We start from the raw sequence: 19,490 nt of genomic DNA on the forward strand, positions 1-19,490 counted from the left end.
AGACCAGTGTTTTTCAACCTTTTTTGAGCCAAGGCACATTTTTTGCGTTGAAAAAATGCGGAGGCACACCACCAGCAGAAATCATTAAAAAACGAAAAGTCAGTTGACAGTAAAATGTCGTTGTCGCAATTGTTGGATATGACTTTAAACCACAACCCAGCATGCATCACTATAGCTCTTGTCTCAAAGTAGGTGTACTGTCACCACCTGTCACGTCACGCCATGACTTATTTTGAGTTTTTTGCTGTTTTCCTGTGTATCGTGTTTTAGTTCTTGTCTTGCGCTCCTATTTTGGTGGCTTTTTCTCTTTTTTTGGTGTTTTCCTGTAGCAGTTTCATGTCTTCCTTTGAGCGATATTTCCCGCATCTACTTTGTTTTAGCAATCAAGAATATTTCAGTTGTTTTTATCCTTCTTTGTGCGGACATTGTTCACTGTCATGTCATGTTCGGATGTACATTGTCTTTGCTCCACAGTAAGTCTTTGCTGTAGTCCAGCATTCTGTTTTTGTTGACTTTGTAGCCAGTTCAGTTTTAGTTTCGTTCTGCATAGCCTTCCCTAAGCTTCAATGCCTTTTCTTAGGGCCACTCATCTTTTGTTTATTTTTGGTTTAAGCATTAGACACCTTTTTACTTGCACACTGCTTCCCGCTGTTTCCGACATCTACAAAGCAATTACCTACCGGCTGTCACCTACTGATATGGAAGAGTATTACACGGTTACTCTGCCGAGCTCTAGACAGTACAGACACTCAACAACAACAACACACCATTTTCAGACTATAATTACTGGTTTGCAAAAAATATTTTTAACCCAAATAGGTGAAATTAGATAATCTCCCACGGCACACCAGACTGTGGTTGAAAAACACTGACCTAGACTTACGATTTCAAAGCAAGTTATCCATCAATTTGTACGTACACAAATCAAATAACCAAATGCATAGGCAATAACATAATAAGGCAATTATACTTTTATATTCTTACATTCACTGTTACAAGCGGCCCTCTGAGGGCAGCCATGACTGGATGAAAACAAGTTCGACACCCCTGAACTACAGTATAACAAAGCCGTTTTGTACAAAAAACAGTCAACAACCAAAGCCAGACATTCATTTCCTTATATGCGGTATCAAGAAATGCGAGATCGAGAAGCAAAAAGCACGCAGAAATAAAAAGTGACAGGTTTTTTTTTTTTTGCAGAACTCTTAAGTGGTTTTGTCCTGCTCATTTTTGGGAAACATTTACTGTTCACCCATTTAACGTTTGCCTGCCAGCCATGAGCTCAGTGTTGCTGCTAAAGTCCACAAAAAGAGAAAGACAAAGAGCGAGCGAGAGTGTCTGAGGGGAACCGCTGTGTATTTGTCCCGAGCTGCTTGGAGACCAGCTGTTTGAGAAAAGTAAACACAAGAGAGAACGAGAGAGCGTTCCGAAATTTCTGCACCGATATGCACGAATTACATCATCAAAACACACACACATATTTAATAGCATTTAAAATGTAGCTTATTGGCTTAGCAGGAAGTCTTGTAAAACAGCGGTCCCCAACCACCGGGCCACGGCCCGGTACCGGTCCGTGGACCGATTGGTACCGGGCCGCGGCCGCACAAGAAATTAAAAAAAAAAAATGTAAAAAAAAATTATTTTTTTTATTAAATCAACATAAAAACCACTATATATATATATATCAATATAAATCAATACAGTCTGCAGGGATACAGTCCGTAAGCACACATGATTGTATTTCTTTATGAGAAAAAAAAAATAATAATACTTTTTTTTTTACTACCCCACCCCCACAAATTTCCAAGCGTTGACCGGTCCTCAAGTACAAAAAGGTTGGGGACCACTGTTGTAAAACATTATAAGTGCAAAAAAGCACTGCCAAAGTTTCAGTGCAGTCATTTTTTTTTAAATAAAATAAATACATTTTATTTTAAAAAATAACATAAATAGAGCTTAAGTTTCATGAGAAGACGCTCAATTGTTAGTCCATGCCATTTCCTCCTCGCCGCTCCGTGAATGAATCTAAACTCTCAAACGCTTCCTTTGTAGACCGTGACCGGGATTTTCCTTCCTTAGGAAAGGAAAAAGAATACAAGAATGCGCGGCCAAATTCGGCGGACAATTCTTCGAATGGCGGTGTTTACAGCGGGTGCTCCTTTATTATGATTCGGTCCGAAATACAGCTCTCCTAATGTAACCAGAGGATTAATAAAAAACAACGGAGTTCCTTTCCCTCTGCCAGCCAATTGTTGCCCAGGTCAGAGACTCGGGAGTGCTCGGTCCATGCGAGCGACTCTTGTGGAGGACTAACGGCCTTCTGTCACTATGACAAAAAAAATAGCATTAATATGGGGTACAACAGTGCTTTTCACCGGCCACATTCAAGGACGCCATCTGTTGTGTTGTCATGCTGCGCTCAAGTGTCCGTAGGTACATGCAGCTGGTCTGCGGTGTGCGGGTTTTGACCCAAACTGTCACAAAGAGACTGCACCAGGGCACCTCAGCAATGGACAGGAAGCAGCAGTAGCTTGTACCGTATTTTCCGGACTATAACGCACATTTGAAATCCTTTTTTTTTTCCTCAAAACTCGACAGTGCGCCTTATAACCCGGTGAATAATTCTGGTTTTGCTTACAGGCTTCAAAGCTATTTTATTTGGTACATGGTGAAATGATAAGTGTGACCAGTAGATGGCAGTCACACATAATAGATGTGTAGATTGCAAGACGACTCAAGTAAACAAAACCAACATGTTATATGTTCCATTGAAAATATAGAACATTACACACGGCGCTCAAAAATCAATCAAAATGTTTTAGTACCACTTTGGTAAGCTATGAAGCCTCACTGTTGGATGGATTGTACTGTGCTTCAACATACGAGTATTATTATTATGGTGTGTGTATAAGGTAAGACGTATTATCTGGCGTTTTGTTTCGCATTATTATGCAAAAGCAACTTTTCTTACCTTCTGGTACCTGCTGACCTGTATTTGGGATCTGCATAAGTCCTTAAAAATTGCGCGCGTCCGCCTTTGTATATACAGTGCCGACGCCATAGTCGATAAGCTTCTTCTTTTTCCAAAACAAATCAAGCTTTATTTATAAAGCGCTTTTCATACATAAAAGAAATGCAACGCAAAGTGCTTTACAAAGTTAAAAACAATACCCCGGTGACCCATATCCCCTGGACTTTCACAATATTATGTCAGACCCACTCGACGTCCATTGCATCCGGTCTCCACTAGAGGGGGGTTAGGGTCACCCACATATGCGGTCCTCTCCAAGGTTTCTCATAGTCATTCACATCTACGTCCCATTGGGGTTGTGAGTTTTTCCTTGCCCTTATGTGGGCTCTGTACCGCGGATGTCGTTGTGGCTTGTGCAGCCCTTTGAGACACTTGTGATTTAGGGCTATATAAATAAACATTGATTGATTGATTGATTATCACATACGTACGGACGGACACAGATACCAAACACAAACACACACACACACAACATACACACATAGGCAACTATATGGACCAATGATTGCATGGCTGAGTACAGAGGAAACATGCGAGTAAACACTATCACTATCTTCTTGTTATGGGACATTCTTCCTCCGCTGTTGCCATTTCTAATATAAAGTAGTGTAAAGTTCTTACTTATATCTGCCTTGAAAGCGCTAAGACATACCGGTATAGTGACTTTACATTATTCACCCAAGGAACTTAGAGAGTTCCGGTCGGGCGTTTTTTTTCACAGGACACATTTCCGGCGGATGCGGAGATGCTGCTCCGTTATTGATTGAAGTAAAGTCTGAATGTCATTAAAACAGTTAGCGCCATCTTTTGATACTTCTTCCACTCCCCGTCCTTGCACGCTACACCGCTACAACAAAGATGACGGGGAGAAGACACTGTCGAAGGTGAGCCACGTAAATAAGACCGCCCACAAAGTGTGGCATCCGGAAGCGACTGTCAGAAAGCGGCTTGGAGATTCAACATTTTGACCAAAGAACTACCATTACATGTTATGTAGACCACAAGGAAGTGTGTTATATTTTTTGAAAAATAATTTAAAAATGACTCCTTTAATGCACCCTATAATCCGGAGCGCCTTATATGTGAAAAAAGATCGAAAATAGACCATTCGTCGGCAGTGCGCCTTATAATCCGGTGCGCCCTATGGTCCGGAAAATATGGTACACACTTCCTGCATTTGCACACCAGCCACAAAGGACATCCAATAATGGAGAGCATTTCATTGCCTTCACCGCTATTGCAGTTCCTGCTGGTACCGTATACAAGTCCTCCATACCACTCATAAGCAACAATAATAAAAAATAAATACTTCTTCAAATGGGCTGCATCCACGAGCTGATTGGCTGAAGTAGTGTAATAAGGGGGGAGTTCCATAAGCACGTTCATTATAAGTGCAACTTCAATTTATGTGATCTGGGCGATTGCAGCCCTGGTGGTTCGTGAAACCACATACCGGCCCTGCAGACACAGCGGGAGGTGTCCTATAACTAGAAACCGGCATGCTCGCTCAGTAGTGGGGCAACCATCGGTATATTAAAAGGCTGAGGCACAGCGGGAGGCGTTTAGTTTTTTTTTACCTGGAAAAGAAGTGCACAATACCGCAATGCATCTGACCACAGAAGTGCTACAGCAATCCAAAAACAGCCCATTTCACGACACTGTTCAAATCAGTCAGACCACTGTGTAATGATTCAGGCCTATTCTTTTGCTTCACTTTTCTTTTCTTTTTTAAAGGGGAACTTTTTTTTGCCTATCGTTCACAATCATTATGAAAGACATGACGACAGATGTATTTTACTCTAACTCGTAAATAAAAGACTGCTTACAATGAAGCCAATGGAGGTCATTCATTCTGCCCATAAAAATCCAATAAATGAGTCTTTCTGTTTCGCTGTGGCAGTGTGGATTCTCAGCATGGAGTGAGAAGAGTAACTGTAATGTCTTGATGTATCAACTCAATACACAAGATTGTCTTCAGTTTTGTTGGTGGTTTTAATGTAGATGGTGTGGCAACATCCTGGCACTTCCAATGTGTCGGTTCAATTAGTTGCTTCTCAAACTACTCTGTGTAGCGTTAAATAGCTTATACACTGCTGCCATCTAGTGTCTCAAAACTGAAACTAACTTCAAATCGACTGAATTTATTGTACCACCTTAGCTGCGCTCATCATTTCTGGCTACCAGACACCTTCACCACAGATAAATAGCTCCCTTGGTAAATTGGAAATTTCATTACTGTAGTTATTGGCAGGCTTAAATAAATCATTAAAGATACCAATAATTATCGATATCAATCAATATAAAAAACTAAAAAATACTGTGATACAGTTTTCATCCATATTGCTCTGCCCTAATATATATACATATATAAACATATATATATATATATATATACATATATATACATATATATATATATACATATATATATATATATACATATATATATATATATATATATATATATATATATATATATAAACACATATGTATATATATATATACACAAACACATACATATACACATATAAATATGTATAAGTTTGTATATATATATATATATATATATATATATATATACATACACACATACATATACACAGATATATATATATATATATATACATATATATATATATATATAAATATATATATATATATATATATATATATATATATATATATATATGTATATATATACACACACATATTAAAAAAAAATTAAAAAAAAAAAAAAAAATCAATTTTTTAAAAACGAGAATCGATTCTGAATCGCACAACGTGAGAATCGTGATTCGAATTCGAATCGATTTTTTCCCACACCCCTAATATACATATATATTATACATACATACATACATACATACATACATACATACATACATACATATATATATATATATATATATATATATATATATATATATATATATATATATATATACACACACAAAAAGATTGCCAATCTCGTGCAAATATCAGGTAGTTTAGTAATCGCGTAATTTATCAGTTAGTTTGTTCGATTAATCAAGTAATCAGATAAAAGACACTTTATAGCCTTATTGTGTATTTAGGGACAATAGTTCAATTTAAAACTGATTCTGATTAAACAAATATGTTTTTGCTCGCCATAATTGGCTTGTTTTCTAATAAATGCACATCAACTTAGAAATTGCACTTTAACAAGCGTACATTTAAAAAGGTAATAAAATATTTTAAAAAACATACATTGCAGAAGTTTGTGGAAACTAGTCCGCGTATTTATTCCGTTGCACTCTATGCGGACTGGATTTTATTCATTTTTATTAGTTACACTCAAACGATCAATCGAAGCTTTTTTTCCCTGATCAAATTAATCGATTAGTCGTTGCAGCCCTCATCAAAACTGACTTTTGACTTCTTTTTTTTTTAAACTGTGAGGGGTGTCATTGTGGTATAAAAAACAATCAGTTTCTAGGCACCAACCAACTGATGGCTTCCCGGGATTGTGAGGATTCTCCAGTTGAGACCTTTTCCAAAGATAGCAAGTTTTTCAATTAGCATTTCCTGCCTCATGAAGCCTTCGATTGAAGCGGGATTCAGTGATGAGCTCGTAAAAAAAATCTCTTTAAAAAGAAGCGAGAAGAAGTAAAAGCAATAGGTCCGGTAAATGGGGGAGGCGGTAAAGCTGGGAGTTCTCCGTGCATTGTCGAGATCTGTTACCCTGCAATTTTTAATTTAGGGCTACGACAAAACATCTGTTTCACTCTTCTAATACAGAAAATGGTCTTAGTAGTATTTATTTTTTTTGTTCATGTTGTGTTTTTCCATACTCTAAAAAATGCTGGGTTATTTTGATAACCCAATTTATGAGTTGCGAGTGTTGGGTTAAATTTTTGAGTTATTTTTATGAAGAGCAATCCAGGGTTTCCCACACATTCATTTATTTGTGGCGGCCCGCCACGAAAGAATTACGTCCGCCACAAATAAAAATTAAAAAAATTACAAAATAAAAAATTTTTTTTTTTTTTTTTTTTTTTTGTCCTCTCCAGCTTCTCAGGCCAATCATATAGTTGATGTAGATGCCCATATCGGCTGTTCAGATTTACTTTACAAAAGAGATGTGTAGGATACTTCCGTTGTTGCCTTATTTGTATTTGACTTTATTAAATGTATTTATATTAGAAACACAACATGTGTATATAACAAAGGGTGCAAAGTCTGCAGGTAGTAGGAAACACATGGTTAAGTGTAGGGAGTAAAACTGATGGCAGTCTAAAGTTCAAGATTTTTGGAGCTCTTTGTTCAGTGGATCCGATGTTTGATGAAGCTCTGTGTCTATCTACCACCACTACTGTTTTCTGTTTATTTGTTACTGACTGTGGCAGGACACCTCTGCCTCTGTTTCACTTTATGTTGCTGGTAAATAATATGGTTGTAGTAGAGGGCTAAAGTAAAATTATTTAGTATGCACTAATTAAAGGGGCAGAGCTTTGAGACATTTTATATTTTAGCTTTTATATTTTATAAGATATATTTTTTGTAAGAACCACAATTAATAAATATATTTCAGTGAATAACTTATTGTTCAAATCTGTATATAAATATGTACATAAAGTGTTGTAATTATATTGTAAAATGGATGGATGGATGGATGGATGGATGGATGGATGGATGGATGGATGGATGAATGGATGGATGGATGGACGTTTAAAACAAAACTGTTATTATTAATTAGTAAGTATACATTTTTTTTAGCCTTTTTAGAGAAAATCAAATCATTGTAGTAAATTGTGCAAATTACTCGATGATGTCATGTGACCACGCCCATAGCCACGCCCCCACCGCCACAGGTATCTTGGCAGTTTATGGGAAACACTGCAATCCATTATCTGGGTTATAAGGGTATTATTTTAACTCGATGTGTAGGTTTTCAGAACTATGTTTTTCAACGAGTAACACATTTTTGGGTAAAATGCTTTTTTTATTAAAAAAGGTACTTTTTTCTTGAAGGGAATTTTTTTAAGGATTAATCTCAACAATATTTACAATCACACATCTTATGTACATGAAAATATTTGAGCATGCTGTATAGAACTACTAGAACGGATCATGTTTGTTTAGTTTTTGACTCCCTCAGTTCCTGTTTTAAACACCCCTGGGTTTGTGTTTTAGTTGCCATGACTGCAGATTGTTTTCACCTGCCTCTGATTAGTGTTCGGCACGCTCACCTGCTACTGGGCACTAATCAGAGAGCTACTCAATCCCTGCTTTTCGCCTCACTCAGTCTGGCTTTCTTATGTGCTTCCACGCAACAGTTACGACAGCTACTAATTTGATTCCTGAGCTAAGCTTCGCCTTTTTGTTTGCTAAGCTTTTCTTGTTCGCTATTCCGTTAGCTTCCCGTGCTATCGGCACGCTGGTGCTCTTTTGTTTGTATCCCGCATGGTTTATGGACAATAAACCATTTCCTTACTTGCACCTTGCCTCCGGAGTCCCGGCTGCAGCCTGGGAGAACGATCCACGCAGTAAACTGCGACCCAGCCGTGACAACTATGACCATAAATCTTGCTTTTGAGTATATTTTTATGGAATAAAAATTATTTTGATCAGTAATTGGGAAGGAGTAGGACAAACGAGCAGTAAAATGCATAATTTTTAACCAACTATTGGGTCAAGGAGGGCTAAATTGAGCAACACAATAGTTGGGTTTGGAATAACCCAACATTGTAGTGAGCATAACTCAGTTTTTGTGTTAAATACATTTAACCCAATAGTTGGGTTATGAATCAACCAACATTGAGTTAGCATAATTCAACTTTTGGGTAAAATCATTCGACCCAATGTCCATTTCTCAGATGATATAATTGTTGATGACTGAAGTGCTGATATCAACCAAACCTAAACCCCCCCCCCCCTCCACATACCACCCCCCGGATTGTAAATAATGTAAATAATTCAATGTATATACTCTGATGATTAACTTGTGTGATGACTGTATTATGCTGATAGTATATATTTGTACAATGAATTGATTTACACGGACCCCGACTTAAACAAGTTGAAAAACTTATTCGGGTGTTACCATTTAGTGGTCAATTGTACGGAATATGTACTGTACTGTGCAATCTACTAATAAAAGTTACAATCAATCAATCAATTGGTCGGGAATAACCCAACATTAAGTTATCATAACTCAACTTTTTGGTTAAATAATTCAACGCAAACATTGGGTTGACAAAATTAACCCAAAATGTGGAGTTAGAATAACTCAAATAAGCGGTTTGTCCTTTTCTGAACCAGCAGTTGGGTGATTTATTTCTCCTAAAATCCTAATAATCATTTCCATTGTTTGGCCAAGTGTCTGTTCATAAAGATAAACCACTAAAGGGTGCTCAGAGGCTTCAGGAAAATCTGCTTTTGAGGATCGACTGCTGGGGAACGGCAAAGATGTGTACTTTCACACCCAGCGTGTCGCGCTGCAGATTCTCAGATCTGTGAACTGCGAACGTCTGTTGACACGTGAATCTGTCAGTTCACAAGAAAACACACAAGTGCTACGAGCCAATCGGTCGCTGCTGCTTCCGTATGCTTCCGTCAGGCGGGATATTTTCAACATGGCGTGGAATGGTTGCAGATTAAAATGACCCACACGTTGTCGGGAATAAAACAACTGCGAGAATGAGGAGTAGCAAAGAGTCAAGCGACACCTGTCAGGGTTGGAACAACCACACAAGAGGAGACGGGAGAATCCTGCTGATTGTGCGGGATTAAGTGCACTAAATAGCTGTAACCAGCAGAGGTGCTGGCGAGTTAATTAATCTGCAGTGTAAAACAGAGGACCATTCTCTACTGATGCCAGTAACTGTTACTCTAATAATACAGTTCTTCTTAAATAATGGGGTGACGAGTGTGCATGCTTTATCAGTATTATGCATCATACCCCGCTTAGAAAAGCTGTGCACTACAAAACGTGCTCATTGTAGCTATTAATCCTGACTTGCTCATTTTGTTAAAAAAGAAAAATTAGCACAAATTGTTTCGTTCATCATTGTTCAGTCAGTGTTTTACATGTTGTGCAAGTCAATTTTAATGTATTGTTATTTATTGAGGTTTTTTTGTTTTTTGTTTTAAGTATCAAGAATAATGCAGTGTTTCCCATAAACTGCCAAGATACTTGTGGTGGTGGGGGCGTGGCTATGGGCGTGGCTATGAGCGTGGTCACCATGACATCATCGAGGAATTTGCATAATTTACTACAATGATATGATTTTCTCTAAAAAGGCTAAAAAATGTATACTTACTAATTAATAATAACAGTTTTGTTTTAAACGGACATCCATCCATTTTACAATATAATTACAACACTTTATGTACATATTTATATACCGATTTGAACAATAAGTTATTCACTGAAATATATTTATTAATTGTGGTTCTTACAAAAAATAGATGTTATAAAATATAAAAGCTAAAATGTCTCTTAAAGCTCTGCCCCTTTAATTAGTGCATACTAAATAATTTAACTTTAGCCTACGACTACAACCATATTATTTACCAGCAACATAAAGTGAAACAGAGGCAGAGGTGTCCTGCCACAGTCAGTAACAAATGAACAAAAAAAAGTAGTGGTGGTAGATCCTCTGAACAAAGAGCTCCAAAAATCTTGAACTTTAGACTGCCATCAGTTTTACTCCCTACACTTAACCATGTGTTTCCTACTGCCTGCAGACTTTGCACGCTTTGTTATATACACATGTTGTGTTTCTAATATAAATACATTTAATAAAGTCAAATACAAATAAGGCAACAAGAGAAGTATCCTACACTTCTCTATTGTAAAGTAAATCTGAACAGCTGATATGGGCATCTACATCAACTATATGATTTGCTTGAGAAGCTAGGGAGGACAACAACAAAAAACAAAAAAATTTTTTTTTTTTTTTTTATTTTAATTTTATTTATTTTTTATTTATTTTTATTTGTGGCAGACGTAATTCTTTCGTGGCGAGCCGCCACAAATAAATGAATGTGTGGGAAACACTGTAATGTAAACTCACTACACTGGTATGTTTTAGCGCTTTCATGGCGAGTTTACTGACAGATATAAGTAAGAACTTTACACTACTTTATATTAGAAATGACAACAGCGGAGGATGAATGTCCCATAACAAGAAGATAGAGAAAAAGAAGCTTATAGACTACGGCGTCGGCATGGACTACAAAGGCGGATGCGCACAATTTTTCAGGACTCATGCAGATCCCAAATACAGATCAGCAGGTACCAGAAGGTAAGAAAAGTTGATTTTGCGTAATATTGCGAAACAAAACGCCATATATATTATATATATTATTATATTACATATGTATATATGTGGGATCTGAGCCGAGGATGTCGTTGTGACTTGTGCAGCCCTTTGAGACACCCGTGATTTAGGCTTATATAAGTAAACATTGATTGATTGATTGATATATTACCTTATACGCACACCATACGTAATAATAGTATGTTGAAGCACTGTACAATCCATCAAGCGATGCGGCTTCATAGCTTACCAAAGTCGTACTAAAACATTTTGATTGATTTTTGAGTGCCGTGTGTAATGTTCCATATTATCAATGGAACATATAAATTGTTGGTGTTGTTTACTTGAGTCATATTGCAGTCTACACGTATCTCTTATGTGTTGACTCCCATCATAGTGCAGCCTACACTTATCTCTTATGTGTGACTGCCATCATAGTGCAGCCCACACTTATCTCTTATGTGTGACTGTCATCTACTGGTCACACTTATCATTACACCATGTACCAAATAAAATAGCTTCGATGTGGGTAAGCTCAAACAAACGTATTCCTTACATTAGTAGCATCGGGTTATAAGACGCACTGTCGAGTTTTGAGGAAAATTTTTAAGTGCGCCTTATAGTCTGGAAAATACGCTACATGACCACAACAGTGAAATAGTAACACAATAAAACTTGGATAACTCCTGTATCAAATGACCATTGATTTAGTCAATTACAATGCTTTAGAACTGAAAAATGTGTGATGATTTAGGCGTATACTTTTTTAATCACCCTGTATGAAATTATATATATCAAAACAGGAGAGATCGAAACAGAACTTCCAAAGTACAAGTGTGAAACTCCCAGCCCACGGAACAAATCAAACAAGCATTTGGCCTGAATGGCCCCAAACTAACCTCAGCAACTCTATCCTAATAATGCATATTTATACACCTGGTGAATCACAATTGAAACAGGAGGCCACAGTGGTATTATTAGCATTGCATTGCACTAACCATTCTTGCTCAAGGTGTCAGATTACCATAAAAAGTAGCAATAATTTAACTGGACAACTAAAAATGACACCACTTTAAGTATTAAACACATTCTGTACAAAAACAACACATTAAAGAAGCATGGTAACGGAGTCAAAAGCAATCACTGTAACGACAACAAGGCATGCTGGGAAACCCTCCTCCACAGACGCATGGTCAGACTTGCCAACTCCTCCGGATTCAGCAGAAGACTCCCAGGTATTCCACTTGTCTACCGACATCCGACTGAAGTTGCAAATCTTCCAGGTTCTGATGTTTTTTTGTGTTTATACCAGGCCTGGGCAATTATTCTGACTTGGGGAGCCAAATTTAGAGAAAAAAATGTGTCTCGGGGCCGGTATATATATATATATATATATATATATATATATATATATATATATATATATATATATATATATATATATATATATATATATATATATATATATATCCTTTGAGACACTTGTGATTTAGGGCTATATAAATAAACATTGATTGATTGATTGATATATATATATATATATTTATAATATAATATATAACACCCCAATAAGTTGACAAACTTATTGGGGTGTTACCATTTAGTGGTCAATTGTACGGAATATGTACTGTACTGTGTACTTGGGGAGCCAAATTTAGAGAAAAAAATGTGCCTTGGGGCCGGTATATATATATATATATATATATATATATATATATATATATATATATATATATATATATATATATATATATATATATATATATATATAATATATAACACCCCAATAAGTTGAAAAACGTATTGGGGTGTTACCATTTAGTGGTCAATTGTACGGAATATGTACTGTACTGTGCAATCTACTAATAAAAGTTCCAATCAATCAATCAATACAAGGAAAATACCAAAAAAACAGGAAAAGCCACCAAAATAGGAGCGCAAGACAAGAACTGAAACACTACACACAGGAAAACAGCAAAAAACTCAAAATAAGTCCCAGCGAGATGTGACAGGTGGTGACAGTACACCTACTTTGAGACAAGAGCTATAGTGATGCATGCTTGGTTATGGTTTAAAGTCATACCCAACAATTGCGACAACGACTTTTTACTGTCAACTCAGTTTTGTTTTTTAATGATTTCTGCTGGTGGTGTGCCTCCAGATTTTTTCAACGCAAAAAATGTGCCTTGGCTCAAAAACGGTTGAAAAACACAATCGCGTGCGTCTTGTTTACTTCATCACAACATCCGGTTTCGGAAGCTCTGTTTTTGGTGATCAAAGTCTTTTTTCAGCGGCCGAATTTGCAGTGTATCGCTTGTCAATAACGCGCAAGTAATAGGCTTTATGTATTAATTCATACAATAACTACCTGCTGCTGGTAATGTTTTATGTTCCCGTGGTTTTAATTTGATGTTTTCGCATGATTGAAAACACGCCGTCCGTGCCTGAAAATGTAGTGGCGGAGAACGAGGAAGTGTTGTTGTGTGTCCGTGAGAAGCACGGAGACAAAAGTGTGTGCACGGCAGGTAAAACCTGTTGGAATAGGGGCGGTATAGCTCGGTTGGCAGAGTGGACGTGCCAGCAACTTGAGGGTTCCAGGTTCGATCCCCGCTTCCGCCATCCTAGTCACTGCCGTTGTGTCCTTGGGCAAGACGCTTTACCCACCTGCTCCCAGTGCCACCCACACTGGTTTAAATGTAACTTAGATATTGGGTTTCACTATGTAAAAGCGCTTTGAGTCACTAGAGAAAAGCGCTATATAAATATAATTCACTTCACTTCAATAGGGGTGGCTGTTGACATAAAATTGGCAATAAAAGTTAGAAATAGCGCAAAATAGGGTTGTACGGTATACCGGTATATCGATACTAATAAATCATATTTGGTACTACGCCGCCTCTAAAAAGTACCGATCCCTGCCCCGCCCCCTTTTTTTAACAGGCATGACGGCGCGTGTCATCGTCACTTCGTCACATTGCTGGTTTTACGAGCAGAGGAGCATGTTTGGCAACGCACAATCACAAAGTACTTACAAGCAGACACAGAGTGTAGACAGAAAAGGGAGAGTGGACGCATTTTGGCTTAAAAAGTGACGATAAAGGTGAAGTTATAACACTGAAACACCCTCAGGAAGAGGTGCTTTAAGACATGGCTAGCTAGCTAGCGGCTAACGTCCAGCCGCAGTCTGCAGTGTTTTAGCTACTTCTAAATCACTAATCCTTGCGTCCATGGCGACAAATAAAGTGAGTTTCTTACAAGTATCATCCCTGCAGGACGAGGAATAGCTAAACATGCTTCACTACACACCGTATGAGGATACTATAGCTCACCGGCGTCACAATGTAGACAAATGCCATGGGTGGATCTACACCTGACATCTACTGTAATGATACCAAGTACAGGCGTGTATCCAGTCGATACTACTATGATTACAGCGATACTTTTTATGGTCACAAAATCCTTTTTCCCTTTTTTAAAATTGACATTATGTTTGTAAACTCAGGAAATACGTCCCTGGACACATGAGGACTTAAATTATGACCAACAAATGACCCTGTAACTACTTGGTATCGGATCGGTACCCAAATTTGTGGTATCATCCAAAACTAATGTAAAGCATTCAAACAACAGAATAATAAGTGATTATTACAATTTAACAGAAGTGTAGATAGAACATGTTAAAAGAGAAAGTAAGCAGATATTAACAGTAAATGAACAAGTAGATTCATACTTCATTTTTTTACCACTTGTCCTTAAAACTTTTAACAAAGTAATAGAATGATAAATGACAATATGTTACTGCATACATCAGCAGACTAATTAAGCCTTTGTTTGCTTATTTACTAATAGAATAAAAGTCGTCTTGTATGTTCACTATTTTATTTAAGGACAAACTTGCAATAATAAACATATGTTTAGAAGATTTTTTGTTCAAATAAAGCCAATAATGACATTTTTTGTGGTGACCTTTATTTAGAAAAGTATCGAAAAGAATCTCAATACATTTTGGTATCGGGACAACCCTAGCGCAAATATAGCGTGACTTCAATACATTATACTACTTTTCATTTGGTTTCACTTAAAAAGCCCTGGTTTTTAAATAAGGGCTTTTTTGTTTACGTAAGGGGAAACTCTGTAAACAGGTAAACAAACATCAATATAAAATGTCAATATTTTTAAGAAAAAAATTGTACCTCTACAAATATTGAACATCTGGAAGTGCAGTTGTCCACCCAATTAAAAAACTGGGTCAGGTGGTTTGTTTGGGGGGTTTTTTTTGTTGGAAATTGCAATTGCATGAAACTTATTAATGCCTCTAAACATCGTATTTAATGCTTTTTAATTACATTTAGGTTGTTTAATTTCCACAAAATCCATTTAATGACTCTTATTCAGGCCTGGGCAATTATTTTGACTCGAGGGGCCAAATTTAAAGAAAAAATGTGTCTGGGGGCCGGTATATCTGATTTTTAGGAACACTAATGCAAAAAGTCAAAATAATGTCTGAATGCTAAAAACGTTATGACAGACCACCTTAAAAATACGGCATTTACCCTTTTTGTACTGAACGAGACACCCAGAATGTACATGAAAATAAAGAATGTGGGATTTACAATATTAACTATGAAGGATAAAACACTGAATATTGACAACATATGAACGTCACACCCCCTCTCCATCCACATATTTTACAATCAAGCCAAACGCAACAAAAATGAAACAAACACAGCGAAATATGAACGTGAAGGGTAAAAGACAAAACCCCACCTACAATCTGATACATCTAATAAATCACTAAGCTTTAGAACTTTGTTGTAAAAATCTCCTTCCGCATCTGTCCCTGACACCCGCGTTGCAACTAATTAGATGACCATAGTAACTAATTACACTACCGTTCAAAAGTCTGGGGTCACATTGAAATGTCCTTATTTTCAATGAAGATAACTTTAAACTAGTCTTAACTTTAAAGAAATACACTCTATACATTGCTAATGTGGTAAATGACTACCGTAATTTCCGGACTATAAGCCGCTACTTTTCCCCCTCGTTCTGGTCCCTGCGGCTTATACAAGGGTGCGGCTTATTTACGGCCTGTTCTTCTCCGACACCGACGAAGAGGATTTTGGTGGTTTTAGTACGCAGGAGGAAGACGATGACACAATGATTAAAGACTGACTTTTCATATACCGGTAGGCTGGTTATTTTGATAACGTACAGGCGAGCACTTTGTATTACTTTGCACCGTTGTATTATTTGTACTCTGCACGAATGCTGTTCGCCATGTCAAAGATGTGAAAGTTTGATTGAATGATTGAAAGATTTATTGTTAATAAATGGGACGCTTTGCGTTCCCAAACAGTCATTTCTGTCCCGACAATCCCCTCCGTGGTAGCAGGAACCCCTATATACTACGGTAATAACACATCAAAACCCTGCGGCTTATAGTCGGGTGCGGCTTATATATGGAGCAATCTGTATTTCCCCCTAAATTTAGCTGGTGCGGCTTATAGTCAGGTGCGGCTTATAGTCCAAAAATTACGGTATTCTAGCTGCAAATGTCTGGTTTTTGGTGCAATATCTACATAAGTGTATAGAGGCCCATTTCCAGCAACTATCACTCCAGTGTTCTATTGGTACAATGTGTTTGCTCATTGGCTCAGAAGGCTAATTGATGATTAGAAAACCCTTGTGCAATCATGTTCACACATCTGAAAACAGTTTAGCTCGTTACAGAAGCTACAAAACTGACCTTCCTTTGAGCAGATTGAGTTTCTGGAGCATCACATTTGTGGGGTCAATTAAACGCTCAAAATGGCCAGAAAAAGAGAACTTTCATCTGAAACTCCACAGTCTATTGTTGTTCTTAGAAATGAAGGATATTCCACAAAATTGTTTGGGTGACCCCAAACTTTTGAACGGTAGTGTATATTACCATAGTAACTAGTATATCATGCAAAAGCACAGATTCCAACCATTGAAATACTTTGTATGGTTGAAGACTTACGGTCATTAGAAAACATCACTGCACATCATAATGGCAGCTACACTTTCCATCTTAAAGAGCTAAAAAAAAAATATTTGGGAACGTCCAGCGGGCCAGATTGAAAAGCTTAACGGGCCACATGTGGCCCCCGGGCCTTAATTTGCCCAGGTTTTCTCTTATTGCTTTTTAATGACCTGCAGAAACCCTGTGCCGTGACAACTCCACTCAAAGTTGGCGTTGAATGGGGGGGGGGGGGGGGGGGGGTAAAAAAAAATCCAGTGCAAACTCACCTTTTAGATTTTTCGGGTTGTTTTGCTTGGTGCGCGGCATCTTTCCCACCTCAGTTCACAAGTGCATGTTGGGAAAACCGGCCTCTACTGCCGAGCCTTGAGGGAAGCTGAGACCCGAGGTGGCGGGTGACGGCGGCGGCATCGGCGTACATCTGCGACAGAAAAAAAACACACACGTGTCAAGTGCGGATGAGCTTCGCCTAAACGCCACACTGTGCTGGCCTTGTATTTCGCACTTGGCAGCTGCGTGCTCGTCCAGGACAGAGCTGCCGATTGAGGTTATAGTCCTCAAACAGGTGCCCCTCGGGGCTCCTCTGCGGTGTCGCTCGGGGGCCGTGGAGGTGTGACTTTTCCGCCGCTATCCGCCACTCCGGAGTTTGGGACCGAACCAGCCTGATTGACATGTGGGTGGGTGCTCGCCCAGAGTGAAAGATGCACACAATAAAAGCTCTGTGCGATGAACGCTTAGGGTGACACAGAGGACAACTCTCATCACGTGTGTGCCATCATTTGCACATTTTTTACTACTGTTATTAAAAAGCAGACGTGCGAACGTGAACCGGTTCCACGCGAGTAGCTGCAACAACAAAAAAGATACGCCTGTTAGATGTTGATGCTTTTCCCCGTCAAGACACGGCAACACCTGCACGTTGCAGCGCTTCCTTTGTCTGCCCTCCACGGTGATTACATAACACTTTACTACAAGTGGATGCTTTTTTTTCTTTTTTCTCCCCCCCTTCTTTCTCTCCATACACTTTGCTGCTACATGTGGCGCCGGAGCGATGACATCATCGGATGAGAGCATCATCTGCAGCTTTTGTACCATCCATCTTTATTTGCAAGACCCCCCCTCGCCTCCTCCCGCCATGCAAACACAAACAATCCTCTCACCTGGGGGTGGGGACGCGACACTCCACAGCAGCTCCCGACGACGTGGAGAAGGGAGACATGCACGCCTGTCTGCCTGTCAGTCTGTCTGCAAAGCAAGCCTTGCCTGTCTCACCCTCCCTCTCTTTCTCCCTCTCTCTCTCTCTCTCGCTCTCTCCTGTGTGATTTTTGAGGAAACACCCTGGCGCTATAAAAAAAACAAAAAAACAAGAGAATGCACCGACAGGTGATTAATAAAGCACGGATGCATTTGAACGCAACATATTTGGCCGAACGCAATTAAGTGCTGCAGCAAAAAGGGGACACAATGCAAATTGCCTATTTTCTTGCGACACGTGAACACGCCCTGCTCGAGTGGGAGGAGCCAGGGAAAACCCCTCGCTGCCTTCACGCCAACAAGTCCACGCAGTACCCAGTCCACGCACACGCACACACACACAGAGGAGGGGAAATAAGCCCCGAGTTTACCTACTACAGTTTTAGCGGGAGGGGGGAAGGCAGAAGAAAAAAAAACAACAACAATGGCGAGGGGAAAGTTGAGCCGACAACGAGCGACTCGTAACACACTGACTAAAAAAAAAAAAAAAAAAGCCCGCGTCTTTACACGCTAAGACGCCGCCGGCGAACCCCGAGGAGCTTCCGCCATACTCACAAGATGTTTATACCTTTAAAGCGACGAAAGAGGGGGGGTTCGGCTCCAGTTTTCTGCCTTCACCTTCTCCCTCACTTTCTATTGCAGGAAACAGACAGGCCCACTGACGTCACCGGGGGTCCCGTCTCCGCCTCCAAGCTACAAGGGGGTCCTCGCGTGTTGAGAAGGGGGTTCACGACGGCCCGCTGCCTCCTCCGCGTCCTGGCTGAAAATAACGCTCATGCTCGGTTTTTTTGTCCGTCTGTAATAAACAGAAAGATTAAAAAATGTCACACGCGAGGAATATTTGCTTATTTTAGTTCAAAACGGCGTTGCAACGCCGCGTCGTTGAACGCGGACTCCCCTTCGTGGACCCCGGCTC

The 19,490-nt window shown here is 38.9% G+C and overlaps 1 protein-coding gene across 4 annotated transcripts in view; it reads right to left on the minus strand.

Moving 5' to 3' along the window:
• Positions 1-19,268, minus strand: part of hivep1 (HIVEP zinc finger 1) — a 175,994-nt gene extending 156,726 nt beyond the window's left edge. For 2 of the 4 annotated variants that reach the window (XR_009822152.1, XM_062029564.1), the window contains exons 1-3: positions 19,143-19,268; positions 17,826-18,664; positions 17,590-17,741 (exon numbers count right to left, since the gene is read on the minus strand). Coding sequence is in view for 3 of the 4 variants with exons in the window: in XM_062029564.1 (XP_061885548.1) it covers positions 17,590-17,629 (40 nt within the window). In the remaining variant the exon portion in view is untranslated. The remainder of the gene's footprint in view (positions 1-17,589; positions 17,742-17,825; positions 18,665-19,142) is intronic. The other 2 variants (XM_062029565.1, XM_062029566.1) reach the window with 2 other exon arrangements.
• Positions 19,269-19,490: the final 222 nt, after the last annotated feature.

The sequence above is a fragment of the Entelurus aequoreus genome, linkage group LG20 (assembly GCF_033978785.1).
Source record: "Entelurus aequoreus isolate RoL-2023_Sb linkage group LG20, RoL_Eaeq_v1.1, whole genome shotgun sequence".
In the NCBI taxonomy this organism is placed as follows: Eukaryota; Metazoa; Chordata; class Actinopteri; order Syngnathiformes; family Syngnathidae; genus Entelurus; species Entelurus aequoreus.